The sequence below is a fragment of the Bubalus bubalis genome, chromosome 19, assembly GCF_019923935.1.
Source record: "Bubalus bubalis isolate 160015118507 breed Murrah chromosome 19, NDDB_SH_1, whole genome shotgun sequence".
Taxonomy (NCBI): Eukaryota; Metazoa; Chordata; class Mammalia; order Artiodactyla; family Bovidae; genus Bubalus; species Bubalus bubalis.
The window spans coordinates 55,736,679-55,764,365 of NC_059175.1; the positions used below are offsets into that span (position 1 = coordinate 55,736,679).

The 27,687-nt window shown below is 40.5% G+C and overlaps 1 protein-coding gene across 3 annotated transcripts in view; it reads right to left on the minus strand.

Annotated features, from left to right (window-relative positions):
- Window positions 1-5,282: 5,282 nt before the first annotated feature.
- Window positions 5,283-27,687, minus strand: part of BASP1 (brain abundant membrane attached signal protein 1) — a 53,366-nt gene continuing 30,961 nt past the window's right edge. For all 3 annotated transcript variants that reach the window (XM_025270682.3, XM_006047908.4, XM_025270681.3), the window contains exon 2: window positions 5,283-6,893. In XM_025270682.3, coding sequence (XP_025126467.3) covers window positions 6,201-6,884 — 684 coding nt within the window. In that variant the 5' untranslated portion in view covers window positions 6,885-6,893 and the 3' untranslated portion in view covers window positions 5,283-6,200. The remainder of the gene's footprint in view (window positions 6,894-27,687) is intronic.

A 27,687-nucleotide genomic window follows, 5' to 3' on the forward strand; every position in this document is an offset into this window, starting at 1 on the left:
CATCATTTCATAGCAAATAGATGGGGAAACAATGGATACAGTGACAGACTTTATTTTTTTGGTTTCCGAAATCACTGCAGATGGTGACTGCAGCCATGAAATTAAAAGACACTTGCTCCTTGGAAGAAAAGCTATGATCAACCTGGACAGCATATTAAAAAGCAGACATTACTTTACCAACAAAAGTCCATCTAGTCAAAGCTATGGTTTTTCCAGTAGTCATGTATGGATGTGAGAGTTGGACCATAAAGCAAGCTGAGCCCAGAAGAATTGATGCTTTTGAACTGTGGTATTGGAGAAGACTCTTGAGAGTCCTTTGGACTGCAAAGAGATCCAACCAGTCCATCCTAAAGGAAATCAATCCCGAATACTCATTGGAAGGATTGATGCTGAAGCTGAAGCTCCAATACTTTGGCCACATGATGCAAAGAACTGACTCATTGCAAAGACCCAGATGTTGGGAAAGATTGACAGCACGAGGATAAGGGGACTACAGAGGATGAGATGAATGGACAGCATCACCAACTCAATGGATATGAGTTTGAGCAAGCTTTGGGAGTTGGTGATAGACAGGGATGCCTGGAGTGCTGCAGTCCATGGGGTCACAAAGAGTTGTGTATGACTGAGTGCCTGAACTGAACTAAACTGAAAACTCTGATATATAAATCCTTTTGAGTGATCAAGCCTGGTCCCTGGTCCGGAAGCTAAATCTTCTTCTTTGTAGATCATGAATCTGACATTGTTTACTTTAAGCTATCACTTCCATGCCCTAGCTATTGTTAAAAGTGCTGAATGAACACTGGGGTACACGTGTGCATGCTCATTCACATCAGTGTGTCCAATTCTTTGTGACCCTTTGGACTCTACCCTGCCAGGCTCCTATATCCATAGGATTCTCCAGGTAAGGATACTGGAATGGGTTGCCATGCCCTCCTCCAGGGGATCTTCCTGACTCAGGGATACAACCCAAGCCTGCCTTGTGGGCAGATTCTTTACCACTGAGGAACCAGGGACACCCAGGGTACATGCATATCTTTCACTAGTGCTTTTCTCAGGTTATATGCCCAGTAGCGGGATTGTTGGGCCATAATGTAGTTCTATTCCTAGCTTTTTAAGGACACTACATACTGTTCTCCATAGTGGCTGTATCAGTTTACATTCCCACCAACAAGGAAATAGTCACTCAAATCCAGGAAGCCCAGAGTCCGATACGGGATAAATCCAAAGAGAAATATACAAAGATACATAATTAATCAAACTAACAAAAATTAAACAGAAAGGAAAACTATTAAAAGCCACAAGGGAAAAGCAAAAATTGACATACAAAGAAATCCCCATAAGGCTAACAGATGATTTTTCAACAGAAACTCTGCAGGCCAGAAGTGAGTGGAAGGATATATTTAAAGTGATGAAAGAGGAAATCCTAAGTCAAGGTTACTCTACCCAGAAAGGATTTCATTTAGATTTGATGGTAAGAAAATTATCTTCCAAGCATCTAATTTCCAATATTGTGTAAGTTGGCTAAAAATAAAGACTAAAATAACTGCACTGTTATGCTGGGAAATAGAAATCAAAAGCATGAGGACTAATCTCATCAATCTTGAGGAAAGAATTTGGATTACAACAAAATAGTAAATTATCTAAATAGATTTTTTTTTCCATAAATAAAACTTGAGTGAAATTTACTATATGTCAAAGCCTTATGTCTGTAAAGAAACAATGTAAATGTGTGTTCCTAAGCCAGTTTTGACAGTGGATGGACATCAATTGATGTTGAATGTTACAATGAAGATAATGTGTTTCAATAGAGCATGGTATTTCATTTAATGAAAATTAAGATTTGGGGATGTTTTATGAGAACAAAGTGTGTAGCTGCTGCATCTAATAATTTTCCCAACTGAGGCAACTAAAGAATGTCTAGATTTTATCAGCACCAGATGATTGACAACCATGTGCCTAGTGTACACCGAACCTTGGCCTTGACTCCACTAAGAATGGCAAGTGTGGTTCCTGGATGGTGGCCATGTGAGGCCTCTGCATCAGTGACCACAGACAGGCTGAAGATGGCCTGCTCTTAGGGTTGAGGCCAGGCGGGATCACCATGGCACACACCAGCTCTTGAGGACTTGAGTCCATCCCTAACATGCAGCGGCAGTGTTAGCTACTGGACAGGAGATTCAAGGTGCAGGGACAAAGCTGGTCACTGTGGAAAAGCTCATTTCACTCTCCGTTGTTTTTGCTGTAGGTACATAGGCACCCAGTGAGTGTAAGCCCCTGGAACCCTTTCTTCTCCATAAAGCAGATGTTAAACACGCATGAAGTGGTGAGCCAAACATGTGAGTCCCCAAATAACTTGCCAGTGACGCACAAGTCTATGCAGTACCTTCCCTTTATTTAAGATCATTCATGAGAACAGAGCAATTGAGCTTCCTCCAGAGTTAAAATGGACGCTCAACATTTCCGGACTGAGTGCATCACTCCCACACACAAAACACGTTCTGCTGAATACACAACTTCAAACCAAGGTTTTCTTCACTACAGTAAAATTAAATGTCATGAGCCACGGCTGGGTTGAAATTCTGATTTCGGTACTTGGAGGACCACATTTCTGATAATTTTTCATTGCTGGAACACCGACTGGAGTTAGAAAAGAGAAAAATAACTTGGATTTTTTAATTCTCCCACACAACTTTAAGTGTAAATAAACTAAGGAAAGTGCCTCCTTGCTTTCGTTTATCCCTAAATGGGAATTTATAGTGATAAACACTAATCCAGGAGACTGATTTGATTGTTCTAATTACCCAAAAGCCTAGTGAGTTTTTTATGAGAAAAGGATGAAGAGAGTGAATTTATATGACTTTCATCAACGAGCACATCTATCTGCAAGAAATGCATGGTACTTAATATTAGTAATCATTTAAATATCCTCCATGGTTCAAAGAATCTGTTCTCTCTCTACCAGCACCACTAATCCACCCCCGAGCTATTTTACATAGGCCAGGACACACTGGTAATAATGTGGACGTTTCTCTGCTATTTTTCTTACCTAAAACAGCTGCTTGGTGGTTAATGTGTTTACATATTTCTTGCTGTGCTTTCAAGCATTAAGAGTTCAAATTTATTTCACTATAGAAACAAGAAACCACATTGAACCCTAGTATCCAGTTTCAGCATTTCTTCTTCTCCAGTATAACCCACTGGTAACATCTTAAGTGTGGTACAGACTAGACTACTGAGATAATTGGAGGGGACTTCTCCTTTTTTAATCCTGTGTAATGTAACCCATAAAAACCGAATAAGGTCCCTCCTCATCCACTGTTCACTAGTGGATGAGGATGAACTAATTTGGGGGATTAATTCCAGTATACTGGCCCTTCACAAATTCTAAAGAAAATTTCCTAGGCTAGGGTCTATTTATTACTCTATTACTATTATTTATTACTCTATTACTATTATTACTCTATTACCACCCAACCCACTCTTCTCAAACCTGCCATTTGATGGACTCAATCATGAGAAATCTTTGTCTAGATTAACTTGGGGGCTTCCCTGATAGCTCAGTTGGTAAAGAATCTGCCTGCAATGCAGGAGACCCCAGTTGGATTCTTGGGTTGGGATGATCCCCTGGAGAAGGGATAGGCTACCCACTCCAGTACTCTTGGGCTTCCCTAGTGGCTCAGCTGGTAAAGAATCTGCCTGCATGCGGGAGACCTGGGTTTGATCCCTGGGTTGGTTAGATCCCCTGGAGAAGGGAAAGGCTACTTACTCTAGTATATGGCCTGGAGAATTCCATGAACTGTAACAGTCCTTGGGGTCCGAGTCTGACATGACTGAGCAACTTTCACTTTTCAGGATTCACTTCACTTTTAAGTGCTTTATATTTGAGATTTGGCTTTTAATAACCAACTGCAAAAGACCCAAACCACCACCAAGAGATTTGAGACAATTCCTTCTTTTCTTAGGTTAAAGGACTGATGCACCTGCCTCGCTGCTCCATAAAAGTGACTGCTGATACCAATTTCCCAACCCCTTCCCCATCTATGGAATATGAGCAGACTGGGGGTCGCCATTCCAGCCCTGGGGGAGAAATCAAGGTGTGTCACAGAGGTGACATACCTTCTGTTGGGACATACCTGTCCACCCCATAAAACCATCACCAGGCATATACACAAGCTAGTATTTCAGAAGTGAAACAGGTTTGTTTTAACCCTTTTACATGTAAGAGAGAAGCCTGCAATGTTCATCGCAGCACTGTTTATAATAGCCAGGACATGGAAGCAACCTAGATGTCCATCAGCAGATGAATGGATAGGAAAGCTGTGGTACATATACACAATGGAGTATTACTCAGCCATTAAAAAGAATACATTTGAATCAGTTCTAATGAGGTGGATGAAACTGGAGCCTATTATACAGAGTGAAGCCAGAAAGAAAAACACCAATACAGTATACTAACGCATATATATGGAATTTAGAAAGATGGTAACGACAACCCTGTATGCAAGACAGCAAAAGAGACACAGATGTATAGAACAGTCTTTTGGACTCTGTGGGAGAGGGAGAGGGAGGATGATTTGGGAGAATGGCATTAAAACATTTATAATATCATATAAGAAATGAATCACCAGCCCAGGTTCAATGCAGGATACAGGAAGCTTGGGGCTGGTGCACTGGGATGACCCAGAGGGATAGTATGGGGAGGGAGGTGGGAAGGGGGTTCAGGATGGGGAACACATGTACACCTGTGGCAGATTCATGTTGATGTATGGCAAAACCAATACAATATTGTAAAGAAAAAAAAAAAAAAGAAGTGACTTAAAAGCCCTCAGTCATCAGTGCAAAACTGGAATAGGAATCCAGTCACTGTAAAGGCTGGTTCCGTGTCTGCTTTCAGTCCACAGCTACCATGAATATGTTTACAAACAGATAAAATAAGCTTCAGTGGTTTCACCACTTACCTGCATGTTATCTATCTATAAGACCTTATGATTCTCTTCTACCCAGCCTTTAAGTTCAAATCCATTTATTGTCTTACAATGTATTTCATTCAAAATGTGTGACTTTTAATTAATCACATCCTCATTTTTTTAAGAGTATATCTCTGTAGACTGACACTGATCCAGCTCATTTTTTAAACAAATAACCTTGAAGATCCTGCTTTATTTTTCTATCCAAATATACCCAAGAAAACTCCCAATAATTGTTCTGTTCTCTACTGAGGCAATGACCCAGGAGCAGGGAAGGGTAATGGTGGTAAAAAGAAAACCAGTAGTCTTCATGACTTCATTTTAATTGTTTAACTTTATTACTGTTGCACCATTTATACAATTACATATAATTTCAATGCATCCATTGTACATTTTTTTTTGTGTTTTTTTTTTTGTTTTTTAATTTTTATGTTTTTCCATTTTCCAATGAGTGGTGTGTTGGTGTCTGTGACACAGAATGGAAGAGAAAACTGGAACTGCAATGAACGCAGACTTTTTTATTTTTTTTTTTTCATTTCCACTGACCAATAAACAGAACTACAGGTGCACCCAACCACGGACATGCATTAACTCGTCATGAGAAATCTAGGGAGGCTAAGTAGGATGAGAGAATGTTTGTTATTCCCAAAAAGACCAGGGGAGGAAAAATGGAGTATTGGCATCAAGATACATGTGGACAGGCTACGGTGGGCTGTCTGAAAGTTGGCATTCATCCACAACATTAAAAAAATATCAAAATAAGAAAGGCTGTAAATGAAAAAGAAAACACAGAAAATACTGCTTTCATAAACATCTGATTGCCTTGGCACAGCCCTGCGGGCAGAATCAAACGCATCGCTCCCCACCCCCCGCCCCTTGCAGAAAGACAAGATGTTCAGATCTTAGTGGCAGGAGCGCACGTGGACAGCAGTTCAGGTACAAAAGATGTACTGCACTTTCAGACATTGATCTTGAAAATCCAGGGCTGATTGGTAGAGTTGACTGAAGGTATATTAGATATTTCCCCACAAAAATACTATTTGGATTCTCCCCACCCCCTCCCTCCCTTTGATGGGACCACATCCTTATTCTTGGGCAATACATATGATTACTTCCGATTTGAGACAAGTTAGTATAGGAGAGAGAGAGACAGAGAGAGAGATAGAGAGACAAGAGAGACAGGTCGTCGTTAAGCTGTATTCTTTTTTTTTTCTTTCCATAGGCTGTCCTTTGTTACTCTTTCACTGCTACGGTTTGATCCGAATTAGCTGCCGGGGTCTCGGCAGGTTTGACCTCGTCTGCGGGGGCTGCGGGGGCCTGAGCCTTGGGCGTGGAACTCGGCGCTTCCGTGGCTGCCGGCGTCTCCTTGGAGGATGGGGCAGCCTCAGTGCTGCTGGGTTTTGAGTCTGAAGCTGGGGCCCCGTCACTTTTCGTCTCCTGCGCGGCAGGAGCAGCGGGAGCCTCAGTCTTTGTGGGGTCCCCTCCCTCCTTGCTCTTGTCATCCTTGGTGGGGGCCGCGGGCTCTGCTGCCTCAGCCTCCGAAGCTTTGGGGGCGTCGCCTCCAGCGGAGGGGCCTGAGGCAGCCACCGGCTCCTGCTCAGCATCTTTGGAGGGCTCTGGCTTGCCCTCGGCCCCCTCCGTCGGCTCAGGCTCTGCCTTCGGGGCATCTTCCTTGGCCGCCTCGGCCTCTTTCTCGCCTTCCTTGTCTTCGGGCTTGGTGGTGTCCTGGGCATCCTTCTCCGGCTTCTCCTCTTTGCCCTCCTTCACCTCTGGGGTCTCGGCAGCAGCCTGGGTCTCATTCTCCTTTGGGGTTCCCTCCTCTTCTGTCCCAGCTCCTTCAGCCTTCTTGTCTTTGTCCTTGGCCTTCTCATCATTCACATTGTACCCCTTCTTCTTCTTGCTCAGTTTGCCTCCCATCTTGGAGTTCTGTAACAACACGACATAAAACAAAACAAGAAAGAGTTACTCGAGGCTATAGACAGAATGTCTGCGTCCCCCCAAATTCATGGGTTGACATTCTAAACCCCTGGGTGATGGTATTAGGAGGCGGGGTGGGGTGGGTGACCTTCCAGAGGTGATTAGGACATGCGGGTGGGGCCCTCATGGACAGATTAGCACCCTCATAGAAGCAACCCCGGCAGAGACCTCTCTGGCCCCCTTTCCCATGTGCCCTCGAAGCCAAGAACCAGCCCCCTATAATCTCAAAGCAGGTCCTCACCAGATACCAAATCTGCCCACATCTTGATCTAGGACTTCCCACCCTAGCAGAACTGTGAGAAATCAATTGTTATTGTTTACAAGCCACTCTGCTGCTGCTGCTAAGTCACTTCAGTCGTGTCCAACTCTGTGCAACCCCATAGACGGCAGCCCACCAGGCTCCCCCGTCCCTGGGATTCTCCAGGCAAGAACACTGGAGTGGGTTGCCATTTCCTTCTCCAGTGCATGAAAGTGAAAAGTGAAAGTGAAGTCGCTCAGTCACATCTGACTCTTAGTGACCCCATGGACTGCAGCCTACCAGGCTCCTCCGTCCATGGGATTTTCCAGGCAAGAGTACTGGAGTGGGGTGCCACTGCCTTCCCCGACAAGCCACTCAATCTATGGTAATTAGCTACAGCAGTGCTAAGATGCTTGTCCAGTATAAAAACTGAAAGAGGCTTCCATTTACAAAGTAAAGGGTTCAGAACACTACTGAACCATGCACCTTAGAATGGTAAACGCAGTAAATCATATGCTACAAGTATTTCATCACAGTTAAAATAAAATTTAAACAATGAATCATTTAAAGTATCTGATCAGTAGTAAGCCAAGGACATACCCAGCTAAAATCAAAGAACAGTGATTAAAAAGACTAAGACTGTCAACTGCAAAGAGAAACGGAGCGACTATTTGTGTATCTGCTTCCTCATGTCCAGCTCAAACACCAAGGACTGAATAAAATGGCAGTGACAGCCGTTTTAGATTTATGGGAGAGCTAGTGAAAGGTGTCATGATTTTAAAACACATTCCAGAGAAATGACACAGCTGGAAAAAAATCACACAGATCTCAAATTTCAAGAAAATAATCTCAAGCTTCAAACTCCACTATTCGTATATGCACTCACATCTTCAAAGACCAAAGGCAAGGAGGATTTGGTCTATCTCATTATTAAGAAGGACCCATTAAAGGAAAACTATTGCTCAGAAAAGAGTGTCACCAGTTACATTTGGTTTGTTAATTGTGTCAGACTTGTATTCATTGCTTTTGAAGGTATTTTTGGCTTAAAAGAAATAGTTTCATAGTGATATAACAATGTCCTTCACGATCAATTTCCTGATGAGAATTCAAACTAGATACTCAAATTTAATGGTCATTAACGGCCTTTTCACTCAAAGGTAAGTCTCCAACTTCCTGGAGGCTGACACTGACTCTGGTGTAAGAACCTGTGAGTGTACTTGATCCTGAATCTTTCTCCTCTGGTACTAAAGCATTCATCCAAATCAATAATCAGGTATAAATTTAGTTCAAATATATTTTTATGGCATCATATATCAGTGGGAATCCACTGAAATGTTGCTCTTTAGAGGCAAATTGGTTGCTTTTCCTTGATGAAGTGTGGCAAAAATCACATGGCAATATTCTCTTTCTTCCCCACAAATAAGTTCAGGAGAAAAAGACAGAGAGGAGAGAACGTACACTGTGCTTTGTGTCCCAACATACAGGTGACACCTCTGGTTCTGTTTCAGGTCAGAACTGACCCCTGGCAGAATTATATTGTACTCTGTGATTTTTTTTTTTTAAGTATTTTCCATTTAGAATAGAAAATTTTCTGCTTATTCATTCCACTCCTTGGACTCATGATTCAGGACAGTGATAACCTACATTTATCTTATTCAAGAGCCGGGTGTTAGATACAAAAGTGCTATTCTTCAGTCAAAGTTTGTCTCACCATGATGTACGTGAATTTCCTGTCCGGAATGACTTTAATAGTTGAGGAGGGGAAAAAAAAGCAATAAACCAAAAGATGATGAAAATACTGTTCCTGTTCTCAAAGAAGACCTTTATTATGTTATCAAAGTAAGAATTTCTCTTATACACATTTCTTTTTCAAAAGGGAGTGACTTTGGTCATAACCTACTTCAGACATCCGACAGGCTATATTTAATTTAATTTTTGGTTATTTTTCCCTCAGAAGTGAATGCAAGCATATATGGCAAAAAAAACTTTAAATGCACCTTTATCCCCTAAGCAATCACAAAACAATAAATGAAAATATGAAAAAATAAACTGGAGCAGTATTTTAAATTATAGTTTAAACTCTTTCACTGAATTCTAAATTACCCAGTATGCATGTATGAATGGTGCATGTCAAAATGTCAACTCTGATATTTCAAGATATTTTGGTACATTAGGTTAGAGCTGCTGCTGCTGCTAAGTCACTTCAGTCGTGTCCAACTCTGTGCGACCCCATAGACGGCAGCCCACCAGGCTCCCCTGTCCCTGGGATTCTCCAGGCAAGAACACTGGAGTGGGTTGCCATTTCCTTCTCCAATGCGTGAAAGTGAAAAGAGAAAGCGAAGTCGCTCAGTCGTGTCTCTTAGCGACCCCATGGACTGCAGCCCACCAGGCTCCACTGTCCATGGGATTTTCCAGGCAAGAGTACTGCAGTGGGGTGCCATTGCCTTCTCCAGCTAAGAAACAGAAAACCTGACAGGTCTGCCTGTAGGATCTTCTCCCAATTCCATAATAGAAACCCATGAACCAACTTAGACAGTACAGAAGACAAAGTATAAATGTGGTGGGCGTATTACCATAACCAAGTGTCCTCTCTGAAATACATAGCATGAAATTGTATACAGCTATCCCTAGAGACTTAGAGTCATGTTAGTTTACAAACCTAAAATCTACTTTACTAAAATTGATGTTCTGAAACACAATTAGGACCAATCCTATTCTTTGTTTCTGGGCAGGAAATGAACGTACATAATCAAATTCTAAGTAAGAAAGTATGTCTCAATTCCTACTGGTCTTTGAAAGTTAATAAACACTATTACTTTTTGCAAATTTTCCTATGTTAGTTATAGTGAGGTATCAGAGGGAGTCTTACAGAATTTTCTAGAACACTGGAAAAGCAGAACAGTCTGATTATTTCTCAAGAAAATATGGGTGAAAAGCTTGTTAACAACCAGGGATAAATTAGAATTCTAATTTCAAGTCTATTATCTGTTTCCAGGGATCCAGGAGCAACCCTAATCCCAAATATGTTAATCTTCTCAACAGCACCATGATATCATAAGTATACCATTAGTATCTTCCTTTTATCCCTATCCAAATTCTAACTAGCTGAGTTCATGGAGCAGTGTCATAAAAGAAAAAGACCAAGTCCTACAAAATTAGGTGAGGCAGGATGGCATGGTCTAGGTTGTCATAGAGAACTCTACCGAGAAACTAGCAAGTGGGCAAAGTTCTCATCTCAGGAAGGGTACCCATCCTGAGTCACAAGGTTGGTGCAGATCTAGGGTGACTCAAAACCCAAGATGTTGACATGATTAGGACAAATTTCAGATTTTCTGGTACCCTCTGTCCCTGTAACTTTTTATCATCCCATTTGCTAATGGAGCTTTGTATCAAAATCCTAAAGAAATAAGGGGTGGTGGGCATATATTTTTTCTCATTTCTATCACTTATAATTTTGAAAGAAATCAGTTGGTGTAGAAATTCAGAAGTTTGAACTTCTTAATTAAAAAAAAAAACAAAAAAACAAAAAAACAGTTAAACACACACACAAGCCCATCAACTAGTAATCCATCCTGGAAGATACTTAAACCCAAATCTTTCCCTGATAGCTCAGTTGGGAAAGAATCCGCCTGCAATGCAGGAGACGCTGGTTTGGGAAGATCTCCTGGAGAAGGGATAGGCTAACCACTCCAGTATTCTTGGGCTTCCCTTGTGGCTCAGCTGGTACAGAATCCACCTGCAATGTGGGAGACCTGGGTTTGATCCCTGGGTTGGGAATATCCCCTGGAAAAGAGAAAGGCTACCCACTCCAATATTCTGGCCTAGAGAATTTCATGGCCTGTATAGCCCATGGGGTCACAAAGAGTCGGACGCAACTGAGCAACTTTCATTTTCAAGATATAATGAAAGGGCTAGGCGACCTTTGCATTTCTCCACATTGGGACATTTACCAGCCATTTAGTGACATAGCAGGAAAACTCAGACCTGTGCACTGAACTATGCTCTCCATGTTGCTATGACAACCAAACACTAAAGTTGATTTATTAGTTACAACATCTCAGAGGAAAGCAAACTCAGGAGTTGTCCTTTGAAATTACAAAAGAATTGTATGTTACAAGGGCCAAAACTACGGACTGATGGCTTCAAACTGGTCTAGAAAACAACTGACAATCAACAGCAAGAGAGAGAAACTTCCACTGTTTTTAATCTTGAAAATGTTGGACAGGAATTACTTCATGCAGACATTGCACGTGCCATTTCATGAGCCTGCAATAAGTGCTAGTTCTTTCCCCCATCATTTAATTCTGCAATTCTTAGATAATCATGTCCTTGTAAACTGTAGGAGAATCGCAGGACACAGGTTCCACACACACACAAGATCCAGAATCAGGAATTAGAAGCACTGTGATTAAAATATTTTTAAATGGCATCAAGATTTTTGGTATCTGTGTTCCAAGGATGCTCCTGCTGACTGGATATATGTGGAAAAGAAGTTTGTGTGGTTATCTGTTGTCGCCACCTGTGCGTGCATGCTAAGTTGCTTTAGGTGTATCCGACTGTGACCCTGTGGACGGTAGCCTGCCAGCCTCCACTGTCCATGGGATTCTCCATGCAAGAATACTGCAGTGGATTGGCATACCCTCCTCAGGGGATCATCCTGACCCAGGGTTGGAACCTGTATCTCTAGCGTCCCCTGCATTGGCACCACCTGGGAAGCCCTTGTCACCTATTACCCCCATACTGCTAATATTAATACTAGTCTACTTCTTTGATTTGATTCTTTAATGTACTTAAGATTCTTGAGGTTAGAAATCTTTTAAAAATATAAACAGTCAGTCTATTATACCAAGAAATCATTTCCTAGACAGAAGTAAAAATTATGGATCAGTCATCAAATCTACTTCCTCCCAATTTGAGCTCATACTCAGAGTGATCATAGAAGAAACATCATTTTATCTTCCCGCTAATTCTCTGTCACCTGGTCCATGGAAACAAGGAAAAAAACTCCCTTTCAGTTCTCAGAATGAAAAGAGAATCCAAATTCAATTAAAACTCTTCGTTTTACTCATATTATATACATATGTGAAAGACAAAAAAAAAAAAAAACTGATCTACACTTTATCTTGGGTAATAAGCTAAACATAGAATGCTTATGAAGGAAGGTAACAGTCAAATGCCACCACCTATCTATTTTTTCCCACAGATCAAACTTTTCTTTTATAAAGTCCCAAATCATTTCATATTTTTCAGGTACTACAGTATTCTAAATGGCTCACAGCTATCATGTGACTATCTGCTCCTCCATTCTTATAAACGTGTGACTATCTGCTCCTCCATTCTTATAACTATCTAGTTAATTAATCCCACTTGGTTATATACACAAATACTCCAGAAGAATGAAAATTGCTTTTTGGTGAAGGGAGAAAGTGACATTCTAGCACTGCTATGTGATGAAAGCAACCTGGAAGGGAAGGGGGGGAAACAGGAGAGAAGCCATGAGAATCAGAGGGAATATCAGTGGCAGGTATGAAGCCCTGGAGCCCAGTTCTCTGCCTACACTTCCCATCAGGACTCAGAAAGAGATCACATCCATGTGATAGAGTACCTTCCTTGCCTTACCTTAAGTAAGGTAAGGCATGTTTTGGCCTCAGAAATAAATACATGAAGTAAATAATAAATGGCCTTGAAATTAGATTTTAATTGTTTCTCCAACACAAATATTTGGAGGATTTTGGTGAGTCTTCGAGCTAACAAGTATTTATTTTCTTGTAAATGGAATTCCTGTTTACAAGGTAATGGTCAACTACCAAGTTGAATACTAATATATATCTATGAAGAGAAAAAAATGTAATTCTACATATCACCACTACTGCAAACCTTAAAAAAATTTTCTTTGAGGCATTCAGGCGAAGAAATAATTTGAAATATTATATGGTAATAATGATACTCTAATAGACAAAGATAGTCACCTCCACAAAGCTCTTCAAATTCTTTGATCCTTTTGCTCCAGGAAGGCTGTCAGAGAACACGGAAGATGGTCCTTAGTCATTCAAATTATCTAAGTCTGTGTTTATTTTGTACACACAATCCCAGGACATGCTGGGCAAAATTACATCTGTATTAGATGAACCACAATTCTTGCAAATTCTCATATGATCAACTCATCCAGGACTTTCCCAATATGTTTTTAAAGAACATGCCTGCAATGTAGGAAACGCAGGTCGGAAAGATCCCTTGGAGTAAGGCATGGCAACCCCCTCTAGTATTCTTGCCTGGAGAATCCCATGGACAGAGGAATCTGGCGGGCTACAGTCCATGGAGTCACAAAGAGTCGGACACGATTAAAACAACTAAGCATGCACATCAGCATAGCCTACCAAACTGAAACTTAGCTTTCATTTTGGGAAAATAAAAGTAGACAGGCAGAGGACAAAGTGTCATTTTGGAAAAATTATAAATATTTTCTTTACAACTCATGTCAAAAACAAGCCACCTAGCACTCACTCACAGTATTATTTCCTTTGGAAGGGACCATTTTTGCTTTGTTTTGCTTTGAACTGAATTGAGCCCAGAAAATGGAATATTTCTTCTAAGAAAAAAAATTTTTTTTTCATTTGCTCATAAAGGCCTGTATCTTTTCATGGATTCCCTTGCATGTTTAGAATCTGACTAGAAAATAGTTTTACCTAAGAGATCTCTCATGAGTTGCTTGTTTCCAAAATCAAGGGGCAATTCATTTCTACATCTATTGTAATGGAAAGCTGTACCACACAGAACTAGGACACAGCTGCATTGTTACAGAGCTACTTGGAATGCAACATTTGAGAGGATTTTGTTTGGAGTTTATCATAAGTTGGGAAAGAGTTCCAGTCAGTTATAGATTTTTAATACTAACATCTTTGCTTTGGGAATATCAGCATGAGGTCATGGTGACTTTAATACAGTAAGAGCAAAGATTCACTGCGTGCTAAGTTGCTTCAGTAGTGTCCGACTCTGTGCAACTCCATGGACTGTAGCCTGCCAGGCTCCTCTGTCCATGGGATTCTCCAGGCAAGAATACTGGGGTGAGTTGCCATTCCCTTCTCCAGGGCATCTTCCCAACCCACGGGGAACCCGAATCTCTTTTGTCTTCTGCACTGGCAAGCGGGTTCTTTGCCACTTCTCCAGGGGATTGCAAATACTCCTCTTTACCTCCCTTTACTGCGTATGAATATCTGCTCTTCCTCTGGATCCAGTCTTTCTCCGTACTTTAACTTATAGAAACTGAAGCCAAATATTCAATCCTACAAACTTCTTGAGGAGGACAGCTTCAGAGGCAAGATAAAATATCTAGCAGTAAAGGATTTAAATCTTGACTCCATCCTGCACCAAAGGTAAACGATGGTAGTAGGAACTGGAAGCCCACTGGAATAGTTTCCCTGTTCCCAGTGCTAAGAAAAGGAGCCACTGGTAGACTATGTGAGTGGAGTCACTGAGCCAACCTGGTTCTGAGTAGTCTCTATAGAAAGCAGTTCCACCCCTTCCACTGACTAAGGTTCTCAAATACCTGGCTACCCCGTGAAAACACATGGCTCAGCCACTCTGCCCATATATTCCTTTGCTTTCCATCACGACAACTGTCTGTGTTTTAAGACACAGGAACTCAAAATCCTACCTACCAGGGTAGGACCTAATCAATATTTTAGCCATTGTGAAAGTGTTATGGTTTTCAAAAAAAATAAGATGTTTCTGGGACTCCTATGTACTCTTTCCTTTCTTTAGTCTGAAATAAAGCACTAAGTAAGCTGGTTGTGTTCAGTGAGAGAGAATGGGGTAAATATTGGATTGAAAGGAGTTTAATTTGGAGAAATAATAAGGTTGTCATCATCAACTTTAAAATTTCAGTTCTTAGAGGCAGGTCTAAGGAAAAGCATGCCATTGGGCATTCTAGAAGAGTCCCTCTAGATAGCTGGGTCATCCAAAGAACTCTCAAGAACCATTCTGCATTCTGAAAGCAAAACTATTGGTGATTAAATGTAAAATGTTTATCTCAGCCCATGTACTGAATTTTAGATGTTATGATATGCAGATGATCACCTAAATGATGATCACCATCATTTAGGTAGCACTTTGTTGGTTACATTCACTAGTTGGCGTCCCATATCTTCAGATGAAAAATGCAAGTCCCAGTTATAACACCGACTCTCTTCAGAAAATGCAACCTTGCATAATGACACAGTTTCTAGGCATTAACTACCTGGAAACCACAGGGATTATGTGTACTATATTCTTCCTACAATGACTACATACTTCATGACATTTCCCAGTTCCATTTCTCCTCAGCATAATTCTGTATTTTTGTTACTTTGTCAATGAACAATGATGTAATTCTGTGACAATGAAAATCACTGGCATCCATTAACTGGTGTATAAAACAAAACAAGAAAATGATTAACAGAGTATTTCTCCATATGGCCTGAAGTTTACAATATTATGACTTCAATGCTATTTCTATTTCTATCTCTCTGTCTGCACTATTATCTAGGCATTTTTCTATATAGGACAGCTTGAATCATACAAAAGTCCCATCCACTGCCAAGTTTCTACTTTGAAAATATGAATTTGGATTAATTAATCACTTCATCTAGAACCAGGAGACTATAAAGTTCTTAGGGATAATGTCAAACAGATTACAGTGAAAAAGATGACGCCAAGTCTATGGCAAAACCTAACATGAATATGCAACATTATGTGTCAGAGACTGAAGTGTTATTTCTGGTTTGATTGCTGCTTCATGGTGTGATCAAGATGAGGAATAGTGTCTCCTTTTGATTCTGTTTCCATCTGTGAGGCAGATATATTTTCTGCTGATTATAAGATGGAAACAGAATCAAAAAAAGACTATTCATCTTGATCACGTCATGAGAACCAATCAAGATTTCTTGACAAAGTTAAATATGTGGTCATAGCAAATTAAACTGTGTCACTCTGCAAATTCAGGGCTGCAAAAACTCAACAGGTTTAAATACAAGACAATCCAATTATTGTTTTTTTTTTAAGGTAACATACAAAGTTAGAACTGACTCATAAAATGCATCTGCAGACAAACATCACCAGACATGCTGGTTTCATAATGATTCTGGCTGAAAAAATCCAAGTTGTTGATCAAACCTACCTGCATTGGCTTCAGGTAGGTTTGATCAACAACTTGGGTTGGTTTTTTTTTTTTACCTTAAGGAAAGAATTTTAAAAGTATGGAGAAACACAACAAATTCAAAATACATTTACAATAAGAGTAGAGGGGGAGAAATCTAAAACATGATTGTTAATGTCCAAAAATTTCTGTTTTTAATAAATGACTGGCCTTTTCCTTTCAAATGCCAAAAGTTTTATTCTAGAAGAAACTGAATGCCTGGTGATAATGTCCATTGTTGGAATTATCTGATCCAGTGAAAGCTTCCATTCGGTAACATCACCAACATTTAGGGATGGGAATGTCCTCCAGGGAGAGGGTACTACAGTAAGAATTGTCAACCCATGTCTAAATTTCTAAGGCAAACCTATTAAATATGAGTAAAATTTTACAGAAACATTTTCAAAGTTAATTTATTTCCCTGTCACAATAAAAGTGTTCAACATTGTAAAAATGTACTGTAAAATGTGCAAATCTGTGGAAGGCACACAGATACACAAACACTCACCCTGCTACAACCCGATTTTCCTAGAGAGCTGGTTAAGATGAGTTATAACTACAAAGTCAGAAAGCTCTCTTGTAGAAAAGGAAATTAATAACAAATGACATTTCCACTCTCCTTTATGAAGTCCAGGCCCTATAGAGCACCCTCTAGTATCTTTAAGGATCTCTTATCAAAAATTCAACACGCAGGGACTTCCCTGGTAGTCCAGTGGTTAAGGCTTCATGCTTCCAATGTAGGGGGTGTGGGTTCAATCCCTGGTCAGAGAACTAAGATCCCACATGCTTGGATTAAAAAAAATCCAACATGCAGAGTTGACTTAAGAACTTAAAATCTTCAGAAATTATTCTAGATTTAAAAATAGACTTGCTCCTTAGTAGGAAAAGAAATATTTTTTCAAGTTAAGTGACACAGCAGAGAACACATGAGAGCAAAAAGTCTACTCTAGTCTACAATGAGGGTTCAGTTTAGTTCAGTAGCTCAGTCGTGTCCGACTCTTTGCGACCCCATGAATAGCAGCATGCCAGGCCTCCCTGTCCATCACCAACTCCCAGAGTTCACCCAAACTCATGTCCATAGAGTTGGTGATGCCATCCAGCCATGAGGGTTAGACATACAGAAACAATTAAAATGAGACAGCAAAAAATTAGTTTTCCCAGAAGAGATGACCTTTAGTTGAAGTTGGGAGACAGACAAGGTGGAGTTGGAAAACAGTAGAAATATCCAAAGTATTTATACACAGGAACTTACTCTGTCCAGGACTGTCTTACTATTTAATCTTTACATATATTAACCCATTAGCCCATAATCTCATCAATCCTACAAGAAATTATTACTACTTCCACTTTATTACAAGGAAACTAAGCCAAATAACCTACCCAACATGACACAACTCATACTCTGGAAATAGTGGTGTGAACCCACACACTCCGTCTCTGGAGTGAGGGCTCTTAAACACTATGATAAACTGCCTTGAAAGATGACTAAGCTACCTTTAAATGAAAATAGGGAACTGGAAAGCATTTATGTTAGAGCAAACAAACAGGATGCTTTCAAATTGTGGTGCTGGAGAAGACTCTTGAGAGTCCCTCGGACTGCAAGATCAAACCAGTCCATCCTAAAGGAAATCAACCCTGAATATTCACTGGAAGGACTGATGCTGAAGCTGAAGCTCCAATACTTTGGCCATCTGATGTGAAGAGCCAACTCATTGGAAAAGACCCTGATGCTGGGAAAGACTGAGGGCAGGAAGAGAAGGCGGCACAAAGGATGAGATGGTTGGATGGCAACATCCACTCAATGAACATGAATCTGAGCAAACTCTGGGACTGCAGTGGAGGACAGGGAGCCTGGCGTTCTGCAGTCCATAGGATTGCAAACAGTCAGATACAACTTAATGACTAAACAACAAACAACAACAAATTCTTGACTGGAAGAATCTAGTCAAGAGTGTATGAAAAACTTATTTACACTTTGGAGCTAGGTGAGGACTCATCTACCTGGAGGGAAGGGTGATGGAACATAATCTATCAAGGTTGCCTAACAGAATGTTTATACCTACGTGGCAGAAAGCAGAAAACCAGATTTTTCCAAAAAGGTGGGGGGGGGGGGGGAAGGTGTCAGAAGTCAAAAAAGAATTTTAGGAAGCAGCTTGGAGGAGTTAGATTCTGCTACAAAATGAGTTTTTTTAAAAAAAACAAACCAAGAACAGAAATTGTGCAATTTGATCTTGTGATGAGTTGTTTACTACTGACCCTGGAGTGACTCAGGTAGGAGTGAAGACATTCACCTTTTTGCAAAAGGCTCAAAAAAGACATGAGCCAGAAAAGATATCTACAAAGGCCCACACTGAAGGGTTTTGGTGAAGTGAAAGCAATCTCAGGGCAACAATTTACAATTTTGTCAATACTGGGTTTTATTTGCTTATAAGGATTTGGAAGAACTGAAAATATATATGGGAAGATGGGATGAGACAAAGAATAAAGAGAGAAACTAAAGTGGAAAGATAAAGGAGAAATAATGGACAGGGCACAGTTCTGAAAGACTGTTAGTCAAGATTAAGCTTGGTAAGCAGGAACCCTTGCTATACAGATGGAGGAGGGAGAGGAGTTAAGTGAATTTCAAATCCAGTGGTTTTCCCAGACTGGCCATTGGCATAGCTCTCTTTTAAGTGCATGTAGTCAATCAGAATTATTCCAGACCAAAGACTCAGTAAGGTCTCTCTAGAGTCAACATGGTATCACGTGTCTTGGAAATAGCCATTGACCTATGGTACTTTATCTTCTCAGTTCTTTCATGTAACAGTTAAGAGATTTCTCAAGTACTGGAAGGAAAAGGACTGATATCTCATCAACTAAAATGTTTGAAAATGCTAAAGAATGAATATAGTGACCACTAAACCAAAAGAGGCCTTATTGTGAAACAATCTGATGTGCAAAAGGAGAGCAAATAGGTTTAGTGCATTACAAAGGAGTTTAAGAGTTTCTTAGATAACAAATGCATAGTTGATATCTAGACCCATATTTTATGTAAATATAAAAATGAAATTAATTTCTTTTTTGCTAAAGCCAAAATTTATTTATTTATTTTTAATGTTTACGTTGGAGTACAGTTGATCAACAGTGTTGTGTTAGTTTCTGGTATAAAGCAGAGTGATTCAGTTTTACATATACATATATCTATTCTTTGAAGGCAGGAGGAGAAGCGATGACAGAGGATGAGATGGTTGAATGGCATCATCGACTTCATGGACATGAGTTTGAGTAAGCTACAGGAGTTGGTGATGGACAGGGAAGCCTGGCGTGCTGCAGTCCATGGGGTCGCAAAGAGTCGAACACGACTGTGTGACTGAACAGATTATTTTTCAAATTATTTTCCCATTTAGGTTATTACAGAGTATTGAGTAGAGTTCCCTGTGCTGTACAGTAAAACCTTGTTGGTTATTGATTTTAAATATAACAGTGTATACAAGGAACGTTAATTCTTAAGAACCTAATTGCTGCTGCTGCTGCTGCTAAGTCACTTCAGTCGTGTCCGACTCTGTGCAACCCCATAGACGGAAGCCCACCAGGCTCCTCCACCCATGGGATTTTCCAGGCAAGAGTACTGGAGTGGGGTGCCATTGCCTTCTCCGAAGAACCTAATTACTACCCTATTATTTCCTTATTATGCAATCTAGTCTTAGATAAATCTCTACCTTTGGTTATTTATCTATACTATATATATATATTATATATATTATTATATATATTATATTATTATATATATTATATATACTATTATATATATAATAATATATATAATATAATATAATATATATATATCACTTCTTAACCCTTTTACATCGTGTTGTATTGTGTTGGAAGTTTTAGCAGTAAGATAGACTGGACCCCATTTCAACATCAACCTGTAATCTAACTTCAGATTTATTCAATGTAAATATAATGATAACAGAACAAGGATTCAGTTTTCAAGTTATAGGCTCAGAAGATGAATCTATACAACCATATAAATTGAGTTATATAAACTGGGCTTTCACTTAGCAGTAGAAATAAGGCTAAATTAAAACTGAAATGTCCATTCCATTAAATGGGACATGGCCAAGTTCCAGGGATCATGCATGATGAGAAACTCTAAAGCATTAGAAGCCATCACATAATTAAAATGAGAATACACAGAAACTACTACACTAATATTGACAAGGCATTTTTCTTTTAGATTACTATGTGTATATTGTAAAGATCAATTTTTCAAAGTATATCTCCTAATTGATTCTACAAGCTTTGAGCATAAAACTCTGAATGGACGCTGCTGTTATAAATATGGCAGATGATGGTTAAGCTTGTCTTGGAATAACTAAATGCAGACCTCATGCAGAGGGTTTCTTATCATCCCACTTTTAAAATATCCTACCACACAGAGCAAACACTATCAGAGAACATGTATTATTCATTCTCATCAATTGTCTAATATGCTTTTAGAGTCTGCTGTACACACACATCGTTATTTATTTGCACTTAACGGGTGAGGTGGTCCTTTCAAAAGCCATGCTTAACTGCATTCTAACATATGAGTTTAAATGAATCACCTGCTCTTTTAGTCAATAAAGCTGGTAAAGGAACAACAATCAGCCCAGGAAATGCAAGCCACTGAGATCACTTCTGAACCATTCCTCTCTTCCACAGACCCAGAAAACTAGCATGTCTTATCACCACGGCTAATTTTGAACTCTCAAAACGGAGTTTTTAAAGCACAGGGAAAAAACTCACAGGAGCTAAGATGGATTAGACAGACCATCAGGGGCTCTGGAGCTGTAACAGACTTGCTCAGTGTGGCTCGTCCGACAAAAAGAGGCTGGTGGCCAAGGAGACAGAGAGGCGGCCACCTACACTGAGAAGAACTGCAATTTCATTCCAGTAATTTCTACAACCAATCATAAAGGGAGGCCTGCACTTTCTGTGAACACCTAAAGTCACCATATATTGACATTTTAATGTGTCTTTTTCTTCTCCAATGGCACCAACAGCGAATGCAGTATTTCCAGTCCTGACCATTTTTGATGAAAACCATTTCAAAATTCTCTATATGCATCCTTGATTTTTATTTTATTTTTCATTTATTTATTTTAATTGGAGGCTAATTACTTTACAATATTGTAATGGTTTTTGCCATACATTGACATGAATCAGCCATGGGTGTACATGTGTCCCCCATCCTGAACTTTCCTCCCTCCTCCCTCCCCATCCCATCCCTCAGGGTCATCCCAGTGCACCAGCCCTGAGCATCTTGTCTCATGCATCAAACCTGGACTGGTGATCCATTTCACATATGATAATATACATGATTCAATGCTATTCTCTCAAATCATCCCACCCTCACCTTCTCCCACAGAGTCCAAAAGTCTGTTCTTTACATCTGTGTCTCTTTTGCTGTCTCACATATAGGGTCATTGTTACCATCTTTCTAAATTCCATATATATATATATATGCGCATCCTTGATTTTAAACAAAGAATCTGCTTTTTTCCTTGGTGTTGTGCTTAGCACAAATAAGGATTCAGTAAACATATTCTGAATTAAGATACAATGCATTAAATCCACAGGCAAATAGTATGTGCTATATCTATCTTCAAAAGGCTATTGCAATCGAGTTTAATGTCATCTGTCATCTGGCCTCTCCATACAAATCAAGTTTGTTTCTCAAAACTTCTCATTCTATCCCAAGCTGTCCATGTTCATACTCCCTGCCATGCTTTTTGCCTTCTTCAAAACTGAGCATCTTGGCTACTTAATGAAGCACTGAAGAGACATTAAAGGTTTGAGTCTCAGGAGGCTGTGAGATTTAAAAACACAACTGAGGGGTATTTCTTCCTAACCACGCAACTACTGAAAAAGAGACTGTCTTTTATTCCCAGACCAGGCATATGGCAAAAGCTCAACAGATACCTTTTCAAGTAATGAATCAATGGGAAAGAATTCTAATTAAAGCAACTAGAATTCAATACTAATTTGTTCCTTACTCATGATGTCATTTGAAGCAAAGTCACTCAAATTTTCTTTTTGGTTGATACTTCAATATAATGTGTCAAACAGTAGCAGTGAAATCTGTGTATGTAGAAATCACCAGTGAGGAGCCTGTTAAAAATGTAGAACCAGGGTCTCATTACAGAGATTAATTAGGGGGTCCAGAGTGGGTCCCAAGAATCCGTTTTTCAACACATTGAGCAGGTGGAGCCAAAGCTGGTGACTCAGAGTCATTATTGAGAAATACAGATACATGGAGTTTGAAGAGACACAGTCAGTTAAGGGATTTTTCGCCATCTCTAAAAACTGAAACATGAAACCAGTGTGATTCTGGTGGTTACAAAGCTAAAAACAATCATGGCAGAACACCTAGCTGAGTCTAACCCGGAAATAAGGGTGGAAAGAACAGGGTGGTATCAGCCCCAAAGAACGAGCCATTTTGTCTTTGAGTTCTCTTTGCTACCAGAATTATCTGGGCTTATTCTCCTTCTCCCAAACGCCCCAGTATTCAATCATCCCCAGCTTCCCTGGTGGCTCAGATGGTAAAGAATCTGCCTGTGATGCAGGAGACCCAGGTTCGATCCCTAAGTCGGGAAGATCCCCTAAAGGAATGGCAACCCACTCCAGTATGCTTGCTTGGAGAATTCCATAGACCCAGGAGCCTGGCAGTCTCCAGTCCATGGGGTCGCAAAGAGTCGGACATAACTGAGCGAGTAACACACACACACACCACCCCTCCACCACCCCCTCCCCACCACTCTCCTCCCCAGGCCCCTCATTTTAGACACGCGGGACACCGCACAAGCAGCCCACTTAGAAGAGCAAGGCTCCTTCCCTCGTTACCCTAGCAACTCTGCCCATTACTGGAGTGGAAACACAGCTCAGTGGATATTCGGCTCTGTAAACTCCCTTCTTACATAACATGAGGTTTACACTGTTGTTCAAGGTTTACAGTCCACCCTGTTGAGACAATACCGTTTTCAGAAGCATCCATTTTATGTAATTAAGAGTTCACGTTTCAGAAAACAGGTTTTCCTTTTTTAGTTTCAAACGGAACTTTGATGGCTTGCCAATGAGTTTTGAGACCTGATCCAACACTCTGTGGGGGGAAGTGTATGGGCAATGGGGTCAGCAGGCCAAATTCAGCTATGTGAACTTGGGCATGAACGTTAACCTCAGCAAACACAGCCTCAACCATAAAAGAAAAAAGAGGGAGAGGAGGTTATTAATAGCACTTAAATGGAGAATTTTCAGTAAAGGCCATAGTTCAACTAAAGACACACAGTAGGTATTCAGTAATTTTTTTGTTTACTCTTTTACCTAAAACCATTTCTCAGTTGTGTCAATAATAAGGAGTAATCTTGAATTTCAAGATTAAGGAAAACAGAGGTGAATACAAATTACTATATTAAAAACAGGCAAACAAATGAAAATGGATCCAATTATAATCAAACTAGTAATCACTTCTGTTAATGTTTACATTCTATATTGAAGCTCACAATATCCATTCTATAATCTGTAGATTTTAAAAGCAATAAATGTTACTAAATGGGCAAAATCTTAAAATGATGAGAACAGATGTTGGTTCTTGGACATGAGTCCACCTTCTCCCCAGGTTACCGGCCTCCTGAATAAAGCAATCTTCCCAATCAACAGTCTCTAGTACTGGCTTTCGAGCAGCGAGCAGCCAAAACTGAGTTAAGTAACACTGGGAAAAGATGAATGCCGAACTGGAACACCAAAGGACCAAGTGTGCCCAGCATACATGAGAAAACGCTACAGAGAAAATCAGAAGGGACAAAGGGTCTTAAAATGTGCTTTAAAGCAGCCTTGGGAGAAGGGCGAGTCTTTTCCTGACTATTTTTCTCTCTTACTGCTTTAGATTGAGCAACTGTGGTGAAGGGCCATACAGAGTACCCCTGTTTTGCCCACTTCACCTGTCTGGAGTTCACACCGTAAGAAGGAATGAAGTTTGGGCAGATGCTACCCCATGGATGGACCTTGATGACATTACAAAATAAGCCAGACATCAAAGGACAAACACTGTATGATTGCACTTATATGAGGCGCCTAAAGGAGTTAAATTCACAGAGACGAGAAACAGATGAGAGGCTACCAGGGTCTGGGGGGTGCTGAGGGTAAAGGGGAATGTCTACCTAATGGGTACAGAGTTTCTACTTGAGATGATGAAAAAGTTTCAGAAATAGAAGTGGTGATGGGTGCACAGCACTGTGAATGTAATACCACTGAATTAACTGAACACTTAGCAATGGTCAAGTTGACAAATTTTATATGTATTTTTCCAAAATTTACTGCTGCTGCTACTGCTAAGTCACTTCAGTCGTGTCTGACTCTGTGCGACCCCAGAGACAGCAGCCCACCAGGCTCCGCCATCCTTGGGATTCTCCAGGCAAGAACACTGGAGTGGGTTGCCATTTCCTTCTCCAATGCATGAAAGTGAAAAGTGAAAGTGAAGTCGCCCAGTCGTGTCCAACTCTTAGCGACCCCATGGTCTGAAGCCTACCAGGCTCCTCCGTCCATGGGATTTTCCAGGCAAGAGTACTGGAGTGGGGTGCCATTGCCTTCTCCGTTCCATAATTTCATGGAGTTTTAAATGTAATACACAAACTATTGAGTGTACACTTTAAACAGGTGGATGTACGGTATGTGAATTACATCTCAATAAAGTGGTTATAAAATGATAATATCAATAAACCTTTTCCTTAGGAATATCTTATTCTTCACCTACAGCTATAAAATAATACATTGAAATACAAAGTAAAGGAAGGAATTACCAGATATCCTTGCTAGGTCTCAGGAAAAAAATTCAGGCAAGAAGCCAGTCACTTCTATATTTTTGCCTATAGACTTAGAAAAGCAAGCTAAGAAAAATCCAATTGTCTGAATCCATAAGCATGTTTCTTGGTAGTTGGACAAGTCCTAGGAAATGTGGCATTGAGTTCTGAGCCACACCAGCATTATGCTAAGACTCAGTCTGTTGACCAAGTGCTAAATACCATCCCAACACGGAGAGCTTAAAACAGGCCACCCATTTCATGCCTCAGTGGAGTCCCTCTGGGGCCGTTAAAGCCACACAAAAATTCACCTGAATCGCTCTCCCTCAAAAAAGAACTGACACCACTCCTTGTGAACCTAAATCTTTACAAATATCTGTTAAGCCTGAGCTTGAATCTCACCATAACCAATGCTGGCTGCTTATGTTAAATAAGCCACGTTATTCCCCAGGGCTTGGTTATTTCATTTGTAATACAAACAACTAGAACTATATCCCTTAGGTCTACAATCTTTCATCTTTACCCAAAGAAGCTGCAATAATGCACAAACTTAATGAGATGTTGCTGAGTACTCAAATCTGCTAATGCGTATATTTCAAGAATGCCACTAACGTCCAGGCGCTGTGCTGGATGCCCAGTGGGAAACAAAATCAACTCTGACAGCCCCATCCTTTAAGTCCAGGTCAGACGAAAATTCTTTCTCTGAAAAAGGTCAAAGGTAACAGCACATGCTAGCCTGTGGGCTGGATGCTAATGGTATGGCTTAAACTATTTCAACAAAGACATTTCAGCTCAATTTATTTTGCACAAGTTAGAGCAGAAAATACAGAAGTAGGGACCAAAATCTTTGCCAATGAGGCTTTCTGTGGGGTGTCCTTCAAATTTTTTCCACAGTATCTGAGATGCAAACCAAGATGGGAGCTGAAAGGACCAAGAAAAGCGCTAAAAAGCGGGGTGGGAAGGCATGCTGATACCAGACAAAGGAAGGCCGAGGGACACCTCTGATGTCAATGACAGATACACCAGGAGTCACTCAATCGGGCACAAATTCCCTTCTGACCAGGAAACCAAGGGTCCCATCTGTGCACTCAACCCGTGTCTCCTATATGTGGGTACCTGGAGTTCAGAGTCTATAACGTGTTCTGATCCATAGGATGTTGCTAAATGGAATACACCAGTGACGGTCTGAGTCTTGAGCAACCCTGGCATTGTGACAGATACATTTGAAGAGAGGTGTGCTGTCTTAATAAGAAAGTCAAAGGCAAACATAGTGCCCAATGAAAACAGAAGGTGGAGGTGATAGAGAAGATGCATTCAACGTGACAAAGTTTACCTGATTTAGGCAAGCAGGAAAAAGTAAGCCTCACTAAAGATCCTGAGGCTTCTACAACTCATCCCCATCACCAAGCTTGCACTCCCACAACTTCCTGCCTGGTAACACTTTCAAGGGTAGTAGGTAACAATTACCACACTTCCTGATTGACACTAGGCATCAGTGTGGGGCAAGAGATTTCAAAAGACACAAGAGCCTTAGTCTGACACCGGTACCACAGATGCTACACAACTCTTAAGATCCCTACATCCCAACAAGTTCTGTTCCAATCAGTTCGGTTCAGTCGCTCAGTCGTGTCCAACTCCCTGCGACCCCATGAATCATAGCACGCCAGGCCTCCCTGTCCATCATCAACTCCCAGAGTCCACCCAAACCCATGTCCATTGAGTCGGCGATGCCATCCCACAATCTCATCCTCTGTCGTCCCCTTCTCCTCCTGCCCTCAATCTTTCCCAGCATCACGGTCTTTTCCAATGAGTCAGCTCTTTGCATCAGGTGGCCAAAGTACTGGAGCTTCAGCTTCAACATCAGTCCTTCCAATGAACACCCAGGACTGATCTCCTTTAAGATGGACTGATTGGATCTCCTTGCAGTCCAAGGGACTCTCAAGAGTCTTCTTCGTTCCAATACCACATTTTAAAGTCCAATTTGTTCATAAGTCCCACAGAGTTAGCCTAGGTACCCAACTAACACAATCGGCTATACAGTACTGTACTGCAGTGGGTTTTCAGTATTAATATTGGAGAAAGAAAGGGTACCCACTCCACTATTCATACCTAGAGAAATCCATGGACAGAAGAGCCTGGCAGGTGACAGTCCGTGGGGTCACAAGAGTTGGACATGACTGAGCAACTAACACTTTAACTTCACACAAATAATACACAAAAAACATGTATACCCAAATACATAAAAAAAAATATGCATACCTATGGCTGATTCACATTGACGTGTTATGGCAAAAACCAACACAACATTGTAAAGCAATTATCCTTCAATTGAAAATAAATATATTAAAAGAAATATAAAAAAATAAAGAAAATATTTTTAATCTTACAATACAGAACCTTGAAAAGTATAGGGGTACAGTACAACAGCTGGCACTGAGTGAACAGGCAAGTTACCGACTAGAAGAGGAAGAGCTAGGAGATGGTGGAGCTGAAGAATCACCAGCAATAGGGGGC